This window comes from Leptinotarsa decemlineata, unplaced genomic scaffold, assembly GCF_025532065.1.
Source record: "Leptinotarsa decemlineata unplaced genomic scaffold, Ldec_3_MD MMD2_tig00026354_RagTag_RagTag, whole genome shotgun sequence".
Classification (NCBI taxonomy): domain Eukaryota; kingdom Metazoa; phylum Arthropoda; class Insecta; order Coleoptera; family Chrysomelidae; genus Leptinotarsa; species Leptinotarsa decemlineata.
Window position 1 is genome coordinate 3078996 of NW_027412702.1, and position 19716 is coordinate 3098711.

The following is a 19716-nucleotide window of genomic DNA, read 5'->3' on the forward strand; positions in this document are numbered from 1 at the left end:
ATTTGAGAATTACTCCCCCATTAGATCTTATATACCTGTCTCATTGAACCCAGACAATTAATAGTTGCAAAATACTGGTAATTGAAACCTTCTGACCTGCGATTCAGTTTCGAGCAAAGGCGTTGTATTGGAGCGTGTATTCAAAAACGATTGGTACTGACGTTATAATAATAAGATTTGCCAGAATGGAATTATTCAATTTGTGTCAGATGTCAAATTCAATAATAAAAACAAACTTTTCACAATCTTCTCTGTCCTCAATTAGAATCGGATTTGTGCAAATAATTATTTCTCAGTTTTATTTTGTACATCCTTACAACATATTTGATAAAAAGTTTTCAACACTTTGTGAACTATAACTGAGGAAGAAGGAAGAATCAAAATAAAGTAGAAACTGACAACTGACGTAACATAGTGTCAAATTCCGTTTCAAAACCATCTTCATGTTAGTTTTTAATCATCATAAATACGTTTCAAATTATAGTTGATGTGACATCATCGTTTCAACGCCAGAATGAATGTATTTGAATCACAGACGAATACGTTTTCAATACATGAGCGCCAGAAAACGCCTCAAGATTCGTACCTTTTGATAGTTATTACCGATAACTAAAACCTCAGCAATGACGGTTGCGAGTAGAAGGAAATCAAATGCGGTACCAATTAGTATTAATAATAATAATAATTGCTCAGGGCACATGATACTTGGACCCAATGATCACTTACTCGAAGGTGTGGGGAGTGGTCATTGGTTGATAATGCTGGCGCGCCCTCCCGAATGTATCGGGGCTTCAGGGGATAGGGCCTGACCAGCGCACACTACGGTGAAAAAAAATTTTTTAGCAGCAATAGAAAGAGTTTCCAATACATCATATGCAATTTAAGATAGAATACAAAAAATAAGAAAAACAATCAATTGGATGGAATGTCCTGGATATGGGTGATAAACATCGAGAGAACCCAATGAAACCCTACAGTTGTGCATGGAAATTCTTTACTGATTGTGTTACCAAATTAGACAAGAAGTTTTACTTTGAGAATTTGATGCTGCCATGTTATTTTGATGTTTAATACTAGTGTTGGAGACAGTTGGAATGTTATATTGCTGTTTTGGTGCAAATAAAAGTACTATTAAATTCACGCCTCTTGTATCCGATGAGTGCAGATCCTTCTGACTTGTCTATATTAACTACAGGACACTTTTTGGCAGTAGAACCTTAATGTGCATTATCCGATCCAGATGTGATTCATTTAAAATTAAATCAACTAAATATACTAAAACCAATAATGATTGAGAGTAGAAGTAAGCCCAGTTGACAGCAAATCGGGGGTGTGCTTATTATTTTTTGAGAGGGTTAAGAATGAAAGAAAAATTCTTAGTACAATTAGTTAAAATATTCATACACATTTTTTATTTATTTCATTAAAACTTTTCCGTACGTAAATTTCATTTCGTGTACAAGTTTCCTAAAAGTTTCTTTACCCATTTTTGGGACCAATTCATGATCGCTAAGTGCCTCCAGAACTGTTTGTAGTGTGGGCAGCTCATTTCTGAGAAAGAAACTGTGAATAGTTCTGCGTATACTGGTTTTGGCTTCTTCATCAACTGTGATTTTTTTTCGTCCGCTACTAGTTTTTGGCGTTTGTACGTCCCCATGAATTTCTGCTTCTCTTAGTATTTTGTAAATCGATGATTTTGGTACACCGGTATAATCAGAGCACATATCAACTAATTTATCTTTTGTAATTATGGAACTTAATGATGTAGAAATGCCCGGTTGGTTATTCGGAGGTACACGCGTAGAATTACAGCACATATGCACAAAGTTATCTTTTGGTGGCTGATGATCTCTTTCAAGACAGTAAAATACTCGCAGTACAATTTGTTTTTCTCTTACTGACCGAGACTCCGACCGTTTTAACTTTTTCGACGTGGAAGTCCCGACCATGTCTCCCATTTTTTGAGTAGTTTGAGAACGGTGTAGAAATATAATTATGTAACGCTTAAACACTTATTAGCACTATTATTTTCACCAATTGTTATCACAACACGTCGATTGCTGACTAACTTAACTGTAAAACGTACAATTCACGCTGTATAATTCACAAACCAATGATACGCTCATGACTGCAAGTACATTAGTGAGGACTGCAACGATGAGATGGAAGTTACGGTATAGTGACAAAGACAGAAATATCGTTACGTACAGCGTTGCCACTAGTTGTAATAAATATCTAACACTATACAGAAAATAATGAATTTTAACTGATCAGTAATCAGGAAATGTATAAGTATTACTCATTACAAGCTCATTACTGATTTTTGTCATAAATAATACCTTTTAATCTTACTAGTATTGTGTATTATCTATAATTTGCCACAACCTAAAACTCTACTGCTTACTATATTTTGATTCTGCTATAAACTGGTAACGTAAAATTTAGATATGATAACGCGCTTTACTCTCAATCATTATTGGTTTTACTATAGATGGCAGTTATTACAGCGCCTGTAAATGAATTTATGCGCAACGTTGGTCAGGCCGTCACTGTCAACGCGAGCACTATAGGTCGATGATCACCATTTTTGGCCTGAATTGTCATTTCTGTAATTTGTCATAGGTGTTCGACGGTCATTATGTCTATTTGTCTGTTTTATCTGTTTTTATTCTGTTCATCTTCCATATTTTTGATATTTAGTGGAGGCGATGGCGAACAATTAACATGACAAAAACAAACAAACAAACAAAGCAGCCAACTCAGAAAAAGTACATATCCGTTATGGCCCGTTGTGTTGAAGAACTTGGAAAAATTTAAGGAATTTTGGTTGGTAATCCTAGTTAGTGATCGTCAGTTGTCAGTTGTTTCTTCTTCTCAGTCTAACGTTCACATAAAAGGTCTGTTTCAGGTTACATGTTACATGTATTGTGACTGTGACAGTCAGAACATATTCATTTGAAGCTATTCATTTTTCTACTGGGTGTTTGAAATAGTTGGGCGGCAAAACCAGAATCAATTTACTGCGACAGATACTTGTGGTGTCTATTCTTTGGCGTTCCGGCATCACTGGTACCGTGTTTTTGTAGACTGTGGCACTGCACTTACAATTTTTTTTTAAATTTTTCAATTCTGTCTTTACATAAGTCCAAAATCCTTGGCTTTGACAGCGATATTCGAATTTGAAATGGCTGTTCTAAACGCAAGTCGTGAAACTGACCACGAGAAAATGAACATTGTGAATGATGGAGATAAAAAAGTACACCTCATTGCACAGGAATTGAAATTAGCAAAAATTTTAGCTGGAAATGATTTGAAGGCGAGAGAAAAGGCCCTAAAAAGTCTCGGAAAATGGTTCGAAAATCGGTCGAAAACAATGCGTTAGTATAACCCTACTTTTAGTTTTCTAAATTCTTATTATTATTACTATTTCAGCATTTACAAATGAAGATTTGCAGAGAATTTGGAAGGGTTTGTTTTATTGTATGTGGATGTCGGATAAACCGTTAGTACAGGTAAATTAATTTTTGTTTCACATGAATACCTATGCTAAATTTTACATTTTCAACTTACAGGAGGATTGTGCTAACAAAATTGCAAAACTAGTTCATATGCCAACGCTGGATGCATCGTTACTATTTTTCAGAGCAGGAATGACAATATTAGCAAATGAATGGTTTGGAATAGATCAACTGCGCATGGATAAGTTTCTGATGGTAAGCTTGTGAAAAAATTACACGATTGATAATTAACTACTTTCCTCAAGTTTACTATTGCTCAATTGTAAGTGCATCTATTTGTTTACTTGCTCTATAAAGTTTTTGTTAATCTGAAATGGATTTTTAATAAATCCATGGTATTCTCATCCGCCTAGCAAGACATAGAAATACCATGGTGAAATTACGTAGACCATTTTCTATGTGAAATATTTTGGCTTAAATCACTTGATCTACGATACTTGCAATTTTTCGTAAAATAAACACATCCAGCATACTTGGTGCCTCTACAGAGGCACCAAGTGTACACCGATGTTTACATATTAACAAGTATCAAGAATATCGTTTCCAAAGTTGTATAATAATATTTTATCAAAACTGTTATCATAACATAACCAGACAAATATTCACCTTCTACTTTTCATGTTCTTTAAAAATTTATATTTGTTATAGCTTGTAAGGAGACTTTTGAGAGAAACTCTGATCACCTTAAGAAATCATAAGTTGAATAGCGAGAACATAAAAAAGTTCAATGAAGTCTTATCTGATACAATTCTGGGTCCAGATGCCATTCCACCTTTGGGATTATTTATGCATTATGTTGAAATTTTCTTGGAAGAACTTGCAAAGGTAAAGTCAGTGTGAATAAACCCTATTATCAAATATCTAATATATTTTTTAAACATTTCAGGTGACGCAAGGAAAAATACAACCTGATAACACAGTTCAATTATTACAACCTTTTATTAAAATTATGGTTTGTTCTGATGACGGTAGGAAGAAAGGGCATATAAGGAAATTCATTTTTACATATCTTATTCGACAGTCAAATTTGGGTTTAGAATACCAAGCCAAGTATAATGCGTGGAAACAGGTATTATATTGTTAAATAATCTTCATTTTCAGTAGTATTTAATATTCAATTTTCAGCAAGGGTTTCCTGGAAGTATAGATTCAATGCAGAAAATAAAACTAGGGAAAGACGAGAAAATGTTATCTGATGAAGAAGAGATTTCTTCTCATGAAAAACCATTGGATCCCAGGGCTGGGAGAGTAGATGTTGAAATCCCACAAATCAAATTCAGTGCTAAAGGAGTTGCCGCTGCCCTATTGGAATATAGGTTTCACAGAAAGTCCTCTCCAAAATCGAGAAAAATTGTCACATCTCTAGCTGAACAGTAAGTTGTAAATATTTACATAAAAAGATACTTTTCCACATGCATAAGTATCCAATACTTATAACAGAACTTTGACCTCCAAGAGAATCATAGTATTTACCGTTGATAATTTGAACAACTTTTTTCAATGGTGTAAAAATTAGATCCACCTGTCCAAAACACATTGCCCTGCATTGCTGAAGCACATATTCTGAATTATCTTGTAGATTTCTCCATAGACATTATAACATGTTTCAAATTCTATCTATAGATACTTTCACAGGATGTGTTCAAGTGACTTGGTACATTTGATTCCACCAAGAGCGGTACATATCAGAAATACGCGACAAACTGTGGCTACTCACAACTCAGTGCACCTCGAATTTCACTGTTTAAAAACTCTTTCATTTGGAGAACTGCCTCTATGTGGCATAAACGTCCTGAGAAGGTTTTTCCAAATGGATTTAATCTCCAGCGATTAAAATTCAATGTAAATCGCTACTTTCGCACAGGCACCGCTCTTAGAGCGCCTTGAAGATTTTTCTGTAGTGCTTGTGTTTTGCCCTTAAAAAACCTTACCCAAAGAATAACAAAAGCCTGTTTCATTCAAATTGTTTATTTTAAGGAAAGTTTCAAAAACAAGTATAAGGTTACATGATGTTAGTGTAAGTATAAATAATCTGTATATATTTTTCAAAAGTATTTTGTGTAAAAGTCATTCTTTCTAGGTGGTCCTTCCAAGTACCACTTCTCTCCTTGCAATTTTTTTTTAATTCGTATGTGCATATACCTATTCTCTTGTAGGTATGCATTCATTACCATTTAGGCTTGTAGTAAGTTTGACTTTTGGCAGAATCTTTCAGGATTAGCTCACCCTTCGAAGCTTGATACCAAACAGTTGTTGGACTACAGTAGGGATGAACTACGATGTCTAACAGGCCTTCTTACAGATCACTGTCTTTTGAATCTTTATATGCAGAGACTCGGACTGTCTGAAGACAGTGTGTGTTGCCTCTGTTTGGAGCACATACTTTGTGCCTGTCCCGCTGGGGACCGAATCAGTTTTTTAGAGTTCGGCAGAGCCGTACTCTTATCATCTGTCCTGAAAGACCACTCACCATACAAACTAATCGGCTTCATTAAAAAGCTGGGTTTATTTGGTCGAGTGTGAATAGGTGTGAGCCACAATAAACCCTTGCGGGTTGCGGTGGAGGGTCGATTCGACTCACTCACTTTGAACCTATCAAAGTTTGAATCGTTATGAACTTGATGCACAAATGGACATTTTTTATGTTGATTCAATGCCTTTATGCCGTGAGTATGAACATTTTTAAATTATCATTTTTGATGTGTCTTCCTTATACTTTGCTTTCGGGTTGTTATGGGTTACGAAAATGTTAATATGTTTTCTATACAACTTGGACTACACTTCAATAATTTCTTTGAAATGTAATTAGATCTATACCTTATATTTCCAGTGAGTTTTTCCTCGTCTAAAAAACTTTAGAAGCTCAAAAAACTTTCATGTCTGACAACTTCATAAGTTCTCTTGGGAAAGAGTGAAGTATGTTTTCAAAATTACTAATTTTGTAAATGTTATTCCTGAGTAAATAAATGGTTGTTTTTCACAATTTTTTTGGTATCAGTAATCTCAGTAATGTACTGTTACTTCACCAGGGAACTTTTTATCGATTGAATTACATGCCACTAAAAGTTAACCAATGTTATGAATATATTATTTGTAGGTTTACAAAGTTGGCAAATGGAGTTTATCCCTTGGGAGTTAAAAAAGTTAAAACTCTAGAAGAAACAGATTTGAATCTTAATATCCGTAAAGCTGCAAATAATCTGATTAAATTTGAACAAAAACTCTTGGGAAAAAACAAAAAAAGGAAGATTGAAAAAGTTGATGAACAGGCTCAAATAGAAACAAAAAGAATGAAGATAACTGAAAAAGTGAGTGAGAACACTTTGGAAACCTCAGAAAATAGAAAAAAAACAAATTGCAAAGAGAGAGAACTTGAAATAATTGGTGAATCAACTAAGGAACGAAAAATTGGATCAAAGAAAGTAAATAATAAATTGCATAGATCTGATGGTGAAAGGAATGCCTGTTTCAATATTTCTGATAATAGAAAAAAGAAATCCAAATCCTGTAGGTCTTTGAAGAAATCTGAGAAGGAAACCCAAGATCTTGAAAATATTGAATGTATTTTTGAACGCAATTCAGGCGTATGGGTTGTTCACGTTGGTGAGGATAAGAATAAGGAAGCAGCAGCATCTCTTCAGTCAGGTAAGGCCTGTAGAAAATTGACTGTATTTTTCTGTTTGAGTTGAATCTAGTCTAAATCACTTATATATTTTGATATTTGAATCTATTTGTAGACTTTCCAAGTTCATCAGCAGAAGTTTTAGAAGGGCCAAGTATTTCTTCTGGGAGTACCATTTCATTTTCTATTTCGTCAGAATTACCAGAGTTAAAAACTTCTCCAGCGAAACGAAACACACATGAAAATAAGCCTGAAACTTATTCTACGAAAACAAGCGCAAACTCAAGTATAAACAGCATTTCACCTAGTGTAGAATGTGACTCTCCAAAATCTGGTTAGTTGAAATTATTTTCGGAAATATTTACCTGTTACCCAGAATGTATATTTAGTTAGGCGGTTTTATTATCTTGAATTTAAACTGTAACATGAATAAAGCCAATTTATTCAAATAGTGTGTCTTATTTGGAAACAAATTTTAGAAACAATATTGTTATATGCACTAGGCTAAAATATATCCAATTTAAATATTACTTGAGATGTAATCCAAACCATTGTGAAATAAATTAATTTCTTTCCAAATAAGCTTTATGAATATTTTTTTCACATGGAAACAAAATATTAAAATTACTCAAATTCATTAGCTATTATCAAAGTTGAATATAGTCTAACATAATGTTGAAATAATTTCATGGTAGTATATTGCATTTGCCTCCTTAAAAAATTTTCATGCACTCAAAAACACTCCAACTGTGTGTTGTTACCCAGATGGCCTATCTGTTTAGTTAGACTCAAGAAAATATTGCCACATGAGAGTGATCAAACCGCATGTCTGAAAACTGTATCGAGGAGGGATACATACATAAATGTAGATATTCATTTCTCCCAACTACCTACACAATAGGTTATGGTAAATGCTTGTCGGAAAACAACTACTTCGGTTAATACCGCGCTGGATATTGAATTATATCCGACAAACAGCTCGGTATTAGCCGGGAAAGTAGTTGTTTTCTGGCTGGCATTTACCAGAACCTATGGTGTAGGTAGTTGGGAGATAAGAATATTTCGAGATTTTATTCGCTCTACGATAACATTGTATAGTGAAGCACGTGTCGCAGTTTTGATAACTTTCAAGTGGAAATCTCACATTGAAGTGTTTTTGGCTTTTCCACAAGTTTTAGTTTATGGCCAATTGGGGTTTCTCGAAGTATTGGTTCAATTTCAATATGCATTAGTGCAATAAATACATTAGGATGGTAACAGCCATTCATAACACATGTGACAATTTTTTGAATTGTAGTATTGTTTTTTGTTTTAGGATTGTCACCAGTTAAGCTGTTTGAATCACCTCCAAAGGAGAAGGAACTATTTCCAAAATCAGAATGGGACGAACCACTTCTAGAAGGAGAATATGAAATATGCATTTCATCCAAAAAACATATAGCAAAAATGAAAAAGCTAGGAAATAAACCCAATCAGAGCCTTTGTGAAGTAACTAATTCTGCAATGCAAAAAATCAAAGGAAAATCTCGATTAAGTCTAGATCCAAGTGTGGTTAAAAACCCATTTTCCACACCAATGACTACAAAAAGGGTAAAAATTAATACAAGACTAAATAGGTCACAGGATGTACATGAGCATCATGCCCAAATTTTGAGTTCTCCTGCTATTCCGTATGATGCACATAAAAAGCCATCAAAACCTTTGTTGAAGAGGAGTGCAACTTCAACACCCATCAATCCATTTCATAAAAAACAGTTGAGTATTTAGGTTTTCCAGTAGAAAACCTATTGTCAGTTCTCAATATTAGGTTGTTTATGATGGACATTTTAAATAGCATGGACTGTTATGTTATGGATGGTATCCATTTTGTATTTGTCAATTTTTAAGAACTGTTACTATTGTAGTTATTATACAATGTTTATAGGATTTTCCATTTACAATAAGAAATTTTGTAACTAATTTCTTTTGTCATGAAATTACTTTAATTTACTTTGTTATGTATTTATAAAATTGTTTGTATTTTATGGTCAACCATCAAATATAATTTTTTAATAAAGATGAAAAACAAAAATTATTTGATTAGTACAAGTCTCTCACAGTGATTCAACAAAATCAATTCAATTTATGATCATAATACATGGCAAATTCAAAATATAGTTCCGTGTTAGGAATCACACGTTAAAAGATAAGACCTCGTTAGTCCTTAGCTGGCACAAGTTTCGACCTACGAGGGTTGTCTTTCGTAGGGGTGCGATATTTGGTTAACAGAAAAAACATATTTTAAACACAACATAAAACCACACAAAAGCAAATTTGGAATTAATTTATATAATATACCTTACAATATAAAAAAAAATTATACGAAACTCAAGACAAAAGAAAATATTTTGAAATAGATTGACAAGTCTGAACTGATCAAATAAATTCATTATTATTAATGTAAAGAAAGAAATGAAAATTTCTATACTTTTATTTGACCACTTTTATAAAAGTGGTCAAAAACAGAAATTTTCATTTCTCTTTTCATTATGATTTCCTACCATGTAGTAACGGATACATCCATCAATTTATTAATGTAAAGATGACAGTTGATCTTGTGTTCTCCTTCCTGAGTACTGTGTAGCATATCTCTGATTTGTGTGCTTTCACTAACACCAATTTTGAATCATTTTTTATCAGTCCCAAATTCTAGTACAGCTATCAATACAGTGTTTATCGTTAGAGGACAAAAACCTCAGAACTTGTTGCATCTCAGTGACTTTTAAATCTTCCATTAAAATTTTTATAAATAATAGGCCACTACAGAGGAATGAATTCTTTTCAAAACAGAAACTCTCCACAGAAGTTAAACATATTTCTATTGGGCGGTCCTCACTAAAAGAATATCATATTATTCTTCTATATAAGTAGACCACATCAATAAAAAAAAGTTTTTTTCAATAAAGTTACTGGAAACTATACATTTAAAAATCTTGAGAATAGATCATCACCTCAAATGATCAGATCACATTAATAATGCATTTTTTGTTGAACTGTCCAAAAAGTGTTTTGTTTTTAGCTGTTAAATCTAAACTCTATAGTTACAATATAGTTAGATTACTTTGCCTGCTTCCATTTATGAATGAAATATTCCATAACGCACTGGTGCTATGCCTTAGGTGCTGAGAGTTTTTAAATCAGTGTTACAATCCTAGGAAATATTTTGTTTTTGTGATTCATGTAGAGATGTTTTCAAATCCTTCAAAATACCAACGCTGACATCTGTGTACATATATGAGAAGGCATATGTTTTTGAAATTGAGATATGTTCAACAAAATAAGAACACAGCAGGCCTCTTTCATAAGGAATGGATGTTTCGTTATCTGTCATTTGATTTACATAAAAATAATTAAAACTTTTCATATGTATATTTATACTATATACTCTAGTTTGTCTCATAGCTGTAGTGCTCAAATGGATGATAAAAGTATTGATTGATGATGATGAAGACCTATACCCTATAAGATCAATGAATTCTATTGGAGCTTGCTTTTAGGCAAATGAGTCTTTCAATGTAAGTTCCTTATTCGTGTACGGCTGTGGCAGTTAATATCTGTTTCTGAGTTGGCTCTGGTACACTCGCTTCAACTATTGTTGTTCATAATGAATTTCTAGAGCTTCCATCATATCTTAATGATTCGTTTTGGTTTCTTTTCAAAACACTCTGCAGCATGTCTTGTACTAGATTTCAGTATTAGAGCTGTCCTCTCCCGATCAGCACCTGACCTTGGTATCATACTGTTATCTGACAGTTCATCATAAGTTGGAGGTTTCTATAATATGATTGTAAATTAACTTTCTTGTTCATTACCACCAGTATATTTTTTGAATAATTCATTTGCAGAGCAATGATTCAATTGTATATTAAAATTATGGTACTTCTTTCTAGATAAAAAAGGAACAAATTAAATACACATTAATGATAAAATATTTTCAACAGAAACAATAATCAACATATATTGTCAAACAAAATCTATAAATGACTACAAAAACCATATACCAACAGTTCCTTGAACAAAGATGTGTTAACACTGAGCATCAGGTTTTACATTTACTTAAAGAATATCTAACACCTTTCTAAAATTGGACACAAAAAACCTTTTTACATTATATTACATTCAGAATTACTTCCAGGATTATTTTCAGAATTGAGAGGATTTCCTTGAGGGTCAAAACCAAATGGTGTTTCTAAATCTCCCACTAGTTCTGATGGAGGTTGACCATAGTCTTGAAGCTGAAAATGTGATTGTAAATATTAAATTTTTATAATTTATCGAATTGCTCATTTACCTTTTGCATGAGCCCCAAAACTTTCATGAACCTTTCTTTTTTCACATCATTACTATCAGTTTCTTTTTCTTCATTCAGTTCAACAAGTACTTCTTCCATAAGTTTTTTTTGGTTTTCGTATCGTTCGACATCTTTTTTGTCTAATTTTTCTTTGTTGTTTTCAATGTATTCTGGCAATTTTTGAACAAAATCTTCCAAACTTGGTCCTAGTACTTCTTTAGATAACAATCCTTGCATCATTCCTAAAATATCAAATTTAGAAAATAGCTACTCAAATAAGTAACATGAAAGATGTAATTTTTTATAAGCTTCTATAACTTGCACTGTTTGTACTTTAGTTTGGGTCACAATCTTGCAACTGAATTTTGAAGATAGAATAAAGAAAATACCTTTTGTCTATATTCTACCAAGTTTATTATTTGTTACGAACGGTTTTGAAGCACTTATCATCAATGGATTGAGCTGAAATTTATTTGTTCAGTTTGGCATGGGCTAAGTGACGCCATTCTACATAACAATATGGTGGAATAGTTTTTTATGTACCCCATAAATGGGTATCAAATGAAAGGATGTGCTGAAAAGAGATTGAACAATAACGTGATGTCACTCTAAATCAAATGTAGGGGACCACTCAAAATCACTATGATATGGGTATGGAAGGAAAGGGTTTGCTGAAAAAAACACTGAAAGTAAAGTGAGTCACTTCAAGTCCAATATGGCGGACTCCTAAAGAGGTGAACTATGTTTTTATGGCGAGAAAAAAGATGGCCGCCATACCAATTTTAAAGAGTTATAGGTGAGCAAAGGTTAGGACTGAGGTGTAACTGAAAACAAAAATAAATGAATAGTAAAAAAGCATAAAGGACAAATTTTTTAAATTATATCAAACATCAATTTATTACATTACACAATTCATTTGATATAAAAGCTTGTAGACGAGATTTACAGGAATATAATACGTAACGTGATCTAGACATAAGTAATTCTAAGAAAAAATTGTTTTTATAAAAAAGGTATATCTCGAGAGAGAGAGAGAGAGAGAGGTGTTTATATCATATAAATTATGTAATGTAATAAATAGAAGAGTTTGATTCAATCAAGTTTATTTCCTTCTTTTCAAGACTGGTAAATGAAAGCTTGTACTTGAAAATGTTTTCACTTTTCAAATATATCATCTCTGGAAACTATTGCAAATTTCCATGAAAAATAAAAGAACATTCAATATTTGCAAAATTTTTAGAAATCTTAGAATACAGGAAGACTACTACAACCTCATAAGGCAGATGAGGATATATGATCCCATCAAATATAATAATGAATATTTATTGAATGGTCTTCATTTGACATGGGGGGGTGCAACAATGATATTCTTGTACTAAACCATCATTACGAAAAAATGGTGTTACATTCAATTACTTTTAGGACCAATAAATAAATCTTAAAAGTTGTAACCTGTTTTCAATTTGATGGACATGCTTAACACGTTCACTGCATTGGTGATTTCTGAAGTTCTGCCAATTCTCATATTACCAGGTCTATATGTCCGTTACATAGGTTTCCATTGTGATGGTACCAGACATTTATGTCCGGTAAACACCCCCACATATAATGACCTTCAGTCACCACGTTTCTTGAATATATTCAAATCAAATGCCAATATCCGGTAACAAACATCTCATTCTATAGGCTATAGCCGGCGTACCAGATATCGATGTCTGGTAAAGCTTCAAATGGCAATAAAAGTATCGGGTAAAAAATATTTCTATTTTGACAAAAGATTGAAATACAGTGACATTCAGAATTACCTCAAGTATGCAAAAATAACGGTTTTTTATCGGTAAACTGCAAAATAACACACCGGCTGGATTGAAAAGAGTTCAAATGAAGAATTATGCAAACTCAAGTGCTACTAGTTATGTCTTCGGTTGAAAGAGTTGAGGCACAGGGCTGGTTTTTTTGCACAATCATCACAGTATGTGTTTACTCTAGTGACTTTTTTGTCAGTTTCTTTGCTTTTCATCGTTTCCCTCAATATTTTATAACATTCTACGCAGTTTCTTCGTCGTTTTTTTCCTGGGCCTTCTTCATTTTTGAGTGAGTGTCTCCTTTTTGGAAGAGTATCACCCTCAGTTGACAGGGCGACTTCCTGATTCAATAATTGGAGGGCCAACTTTTCACGAAATGATAATAACGATACTTTTTTGTCCTGATTTATCTGATTATACACAATCCAAGCATTGACTGTAGCACAACCAAATATCAATTTGAAAGCCACTTTACGATACCACTTGAGTCCTTTTCGTAAAGAACTATAGTAGGCTGATATTTGATCACTATAGTCTATCCCCTTCTTAGCATTATTATAATCAAGGACAACTTTCGCTTTCAAAATATCTCTTCCAGGTTCACTCCTTTTTAAAGGGTCTGGTCTTTTTACCTGTATTACATAACCCAATTGAACGTTCAGGTTTACTGGTTATCATTAGAACAGATCTCTTGTCCTTCCACTGTATTATTTTAATGCCACTGCGGTTTTCTAGACCACATATCTCACCTTTTTTCAATTTTTTTTGTAGTTATTTCTTTCGGTAAACCTCTTCTGTTTGGTCTTAGTGTTCCACAGTAAAGAGTTCTTCTGTCTAGTAATTCTTTGACGAGAGGAATTCCTGAATAAAAGTTGTCTGCATATATAGTTCTTCCTGCATCCAATAATCCAGAACTTAGTTTCAAAACCACTTTGTATGAATGACCCTTACTATCTACAGTATCCTCTTTGCCACAATACACTCTGATATTGTAAGTGTATCCCGAAACTGTACATATTTTATATAGTTTCACTCCATACTTGTGTCTTTTATTTTTTATATACTGTCGCATCCCAAGACGACCACGCCAAAGTACCATGCTTTCGTCGATCACAACATTTCTTCCTGAAGTCATTACTGTCCGAAATATCTCGTTGACCATATCCAAAATAGGTCTTATTCGGTACAACCTATCCCCACTTTCTAACAGACCATCATTGTTATCGAAATGTAAAAAGCGAAGAAGCAACAAAAATCTGTCTCTGGGCATTATGAGCGAAATGAACTGGTTATGGTATAATGGCTTTTTCGACCAGTACAAATTCATATTGGGGAGTTTGACTAAACCTATAGAGATGATTATACCAAAGAATTTTTGGATTTCATCTTCATTGGTAGGAACCCAAGTATTTTGTCTTGACTTTACCCTTTTGACATGAGAGTTCTCTTGTTGGGCATATCTATTGGTCTCTACAACTATCAACTCTAGGATATCATCAGTAATGAACGATCTAAATACATGTAATGGTGTCAAACTATTTTGATTTCTGATGTTTATTGTACAGTCAACGGCATGCTCAACAATGTCTATATTTTGAGCTGTCCTGAGTGAAGTCCATACATCTTCTAGCCCTAATGATGAATATTATAAATTAGAAACACTTATAATATGAACTAAATGTTGAACATACCGTCATCATCCCCATCCATTGAACCATCACTCTCATTGTCTTGTTGTTCCTCTGGTGATACTAATTCAATATCAGTATCAGAAAGGGTCTCACTAGGCTCATAATCTGGATCATCTTCTGAAGAATTTGCAAACGGATCAATTTCGGAATCTGTATCACTATGAATAACATCCTCTTAGTTGGAATTTTCAACTAGAGAAGGGCCAGGAGCACACTCGTGATTTTCAGCAACTTCTGGTATTACTGTTTCCGATAAATATTCATCAGTCAGCACTTCAGGTTCTATATTCTCATTACTCGTCACTTTCAATGTACTTGAATGGTGTTCAACAGCTAACTGTAGAAGTTTTTTAGCCCTAGTTGTCATCTTTTTTCAATATGAAAGACTGAACCATGAAAGTTTCGGAAAAATAACCTCAAAAAGATTACGAGACACAAAAGTCTGGTAAATCCCAGAATGGAATAATTTTCACTACTGTGTGAATCAGGCAATTCTAAAAATCGCCACAATAACATAGGTATCTATATTGCCGCTCTATCTTCATGCGTTACTTCTTTATCGACGTCGTAGGAATGGGAAAATTTCAATTTCTGGTACCGCTACAACGGGAATATACATATATATATATATATATATATATATATATATATATATATATATATATATATATATATATATATATATATATACCAGATACATGTAACTGGTATCGCAGTGAAGGTGTTAACTGTATCCATACGATTTATGTTCTTTATTATGAAAAATCTTTTGAGTTACGAGTTTTATTTGTGATTTAGATATTTTTTTTTTGAGTGGAATCAGCCGTTCACACAAAACAAATTGGATATCATGAAAATCAAAATGCTATTTAATGATAAACAAATATAGCATATTATGCTAGCTATTTTGTTCCATCTAAACTGTAAAATAGATACCATCAATCATAACGAGGTCAACGTCACATCCTATCCCGACTGTCACTAAAAAAATCTCTGAGATCAAGATCACGAATTATCACTCATTGTGTACGTCCAACTGCTTTCACTGAACGTGGTAGACGATAATTGCTGAATCCAGTTGTTGGATAAAATTAAAGCAAATCAAAAAGAGCTTTTAGCTGAATTCAGAGCAGCGTTTGTCCTGGAAGCACCCATTGTGGTTTTATTATACCATGGTTATCAGTGTCACCACCAACACATAACACTTACTGATTTTGTAATTTTTGCCATTATTTCGTTGGAGTTGAATGAAAAATGAACCACGAAGTTATGTTACAATCAGTGTACCATTGCACTTTACAATGGTAAACCAAGTTTTATTATGGTACATGTAACTATTTAGACAATGTCATTATTATATAGTTCAGGAATATTTTGATAATGGTCTCTACCCTTGATATATTTTGATGATTCTGTATAACATATATCTTAAGTATTTTGAAGTGAATATGAATACGTTTCTTGTTATATTTCGTGCTCAATTACTCAGCCTTTACCCATTTAAGCTCTCTGAATTTCATATCTTCATTTTTATTTACACTGTAATTGTTCAATACATTTGCAAAATCTAAAATTTTTTTTTTCTAACTGACTTATTTGTCATTCACCAAGTACGATTATGAGACTTTGTCTATATGTAATTTTTTTCGGACGATAAATTGTTTTGATGGTTCATTCTGTTCACATTTCGAAATAAATCAGAGAGCAAAGAAGCGCGCCAAGGTTCCTCACATGTTGGCATTCATAATTCGGTTTTTTTGGGTAATATTCGGTTCTCGTTCAACGACAATATTACTGCGTCTCGCATCGTCCATTCAGTAAATAGCAATGCTGAATTATTTTAATTTTACATTTTCTCTTAAACTCTGCTCCGAATTAACATGCTATAAAAGCCAATGTTCATTTTCACATAACTACCTAGACCCTGATGTGGGTACTCAATTTCAACTCAACTCAATTTCAATTTTGGTATTTTGAATCCCACGACTAAAGAAGAAAAAATAATATTAGTGACTGGAGTAATGTTCTAGAATTTGTGTTCAAATGTTTTCCAATGAAATAATTAATATGAAAAAGCAGTACAATGATTGTACAGTATGTTTTCATTCTGAAAACTAGTTCATTCAGATGTCAGACTGAGAAATGAAACAGTATCTGAACTAACACTTCTCTTCAAGTAATATAACAATTATCTCTATTTTTGAAAAGTATAATATTTTAGAAGTATTAGTGTAATATTAGAAAAATTATCACCTTGCATAAAAGGTAATACATCATTTTCCTGTCCAGAACCACCTCCAGTGAACATTTTCATGAAGTCTTCCTCATTCAAAGGTGCTTGTAAACTCTCAGCACCAGCACTCAGATCTTGAACAGCACGAGATATGGAGGCGGAAAAGTCACTCGAGGCGTCGCATACTTCTGCAGGGTTTTCAAGTACATGATGAGCTGCATCTGTGAAGGTAATTTGGGGAGTAGAAAACTACCAATATAAATTGAAAAATATTCTTCAAACATCAATATCCATAAGATGACATAATTTCAAAGTTGTAGTGTTTCTTCAAATTTATTGGTTTTGAAATTCTTAAAGGAAGCATTTTGAAGAAACTAAAGTTCCCTTGTTTCAAAATAAGATTAATGAACTTAAATATAATAATGTCACCAATTATCCAAATTTAATGAACGTTTAAAAAAACAAATGGTCATCAATCAGATTCTTTTTGAAAAAGAGCTTGCATGTCTTTGTGAACTTACTAATTTGTGAAACTCTAAAAATGATCCAAATACTGTGAATGTCAGATGTCATTTTAAAAACTTTTTTAAGATTTCATGATGAATGATATACTACACCTTTACTTTTGAGGCAAGTTCAAAGTAGGCAGAAAAGAGGTTCAACTCTTTTGAATAATGTAAACATATTGTCGTTGATGTAATCATCAACGGACAATTCGCCTTGTTGATCTTGAGTGCTCCTAACCAAAAATCCCTTCAAATATGAGACAATCAAACAATCAATATCATGCCCAATAAAGGACCAGTAAAAACTCCTAGAATAAATGGCAAATCAGGCAGCTCTCAAGTAGCAAGAAAAAGGTTGTTTAGTTTAGTATTAAATAAGAACATAATATGTCTGAAGAAGCAATATAGTATAAAGTGAAATGTGTGTCGCGATATTGAAAATCGATCATTTAAAAATATTACAATAAAATGTTGAATAATTTAGTCACTGATTTTTATTAGGAATTGTTCCATTCCATCGGAAACCTATTACTTGTTACTAGTTTGGTTGAATAAGTACATTCGGAAATTCGGAAAATAGTTCCATAGTTGTCTTTCAAAACCTATTACTTGTTACTAGTTTGGTTGAATAAGTACATTCGGAAATTCGGAAAATAGTTCCATAGTTGTCTTTCAATACCATACTTTTTAAAATAAAGAAAAAATGATTACCTGCCATTTGTTGCAATTTCTTTTCAAGAAGTTGAGGTGTTATATTTGGATTTGATCCAGCCATTAAACTGGCAAAATTTTCTTCAAACTGCTTCGCGGCCTGTTGAATAAAGTCGTTGGACCATTCTGGTACAGCTCCATTTGAAGGTTCAACTTCTTTCCCTGTCTCTTCAAGTTTCTCATTTTTTTTTACTGGATCGGTCTTGGTAAAATCTTCTAAAGCACCTAGTGAGTAGAATAATTAGTAAGAAAAAAATAATAAGTACCTACAGTACTGTCTAGGAGGTTGGATAATTCCTCATCAACTTGATCCTTCTTAGCTATATCTTTGGAACTGTCACCCATTTTTCAATTCGAGGTTAGGCAGCGTGAAAACTTATTCAAAGGTAATATCAAAATAATGGGTTATTTCAAATAATCTATTAATATATTAAGGTATTAATCTGTATACAAGGCGATTTGATAAAAAGATTAAATGAAAATAATATTCGATTTACTATGGAAAGATCACAAAATTGAAAAATGTTAGGTTGAAGCGGTGTTGCCAGTTGCCACAGCTCAAAGCTCACTGAGAGTCACAAAGCACGTTCTCTGCTGAGAGTCACCATCGGCGAGTCCGTCAGCGGAAACTGGAGGGCGAGAGGTCAAGACAACTGTTGAACATTTAAATAGTTATTCAAATGTCTAACTAAGAGATGGTTGTTTGATTTTGGTTTATTTTACAAATTTCAAGTTTATTTTAAGAGGTTTTGGGATAAATTAGATGTTAATAAGATACCCCCAATTACTCCGGTCACAAAATTCCAATTGATGAAACATATCTTTGCCATATGGCTTATCGGGTTCAAGAAATATTTTTCTCTAAATGATTATCATTTGGCAATTAAATCTATCAGAAAGAAAAAAATTCAAGGAAAAATTTAATCAATGAAATATGAAAAATATGATGAGTTAAAAAGATATATTTAAAAAATTTGACAAAAAAAGAACAATAAGTATGATTTAAAATATATTGAAACACTAATTTTTGGAAAGAAAAAATTATCGTTACCTGAAATGAAAAGGAATTATTAAATTGATTCCATAAAAGTTTAGTTCACTAATACGAAATCAATAAAAATAAAGACAAACCAGTTATCAACCTGAAGTGATTGTGGATACTAACAATCAAAACATCGTGAAGTGTTTTGATTTGAAATATTCATTCATATATTTTTACGTATTTTTTCATTATTTCAATATTTCATTTCGATTTTTATTGTTTACATATGATTATTTATTCTCATTTTTCCAATATTTA

At 32.8% G+C, this 19716-nt stretch overlaps 2 protein-coding genes across 2 annotated transcripts; one reads left to right on the plus strand and one right to left on the minus strand.

Annotated features, from left to right (window-relative positions):
* The first annotated feature begins 2899 nt into the window (after positions 1–2899).
* Positions 2900–11647, plus strand: Nnp-1 (Ribosomal RNA processing protein 1 homolog Nnp-1). The gene is made up of 9 exons (XM_023157770.2): positions 2900–3377; positions 3433–3512; positions 3573–3713; positions 4167–4343; positions 4405–4587; positions 4644–4891; positions 6616–7163; positions 7256–7474; positions 8456–11647. Exons 1-9 carry the CDS (start codon positions 3185–3187, stop codon positions 8905–8907), a joined length of 2241 nt encoding a protein of 746 aa, XP_023013538.2. The 5' UTR covers positions 2900–3184; the 3' UTR covers positions 8908–11647.
* Pex19 (peroxisomal biogenesis factor 19) lies at positions 11111–18985 on the minus strand. The gene is made up of 5 exons (XM_023157771.2): positions 18692–18985; positions 18417–18641; positions 17220–17420; positions 11471–11712; positions 11111–11414 (listed from the first exon to the last, which is right to left on the minus strand). Exons 1-5 carry the CDS (start codon positions 18759–18761, stop codon positions 11283–11285), a joined length of 870 nt encoding a protein of 289 aa, XP_023013539.2. The 5' UTR covers positions 18762–18985; the 3' UTR covers positions 11111–11282.
* Between the last annotated feature and the right edge of the window lie 731 nt (positions 18986–19716).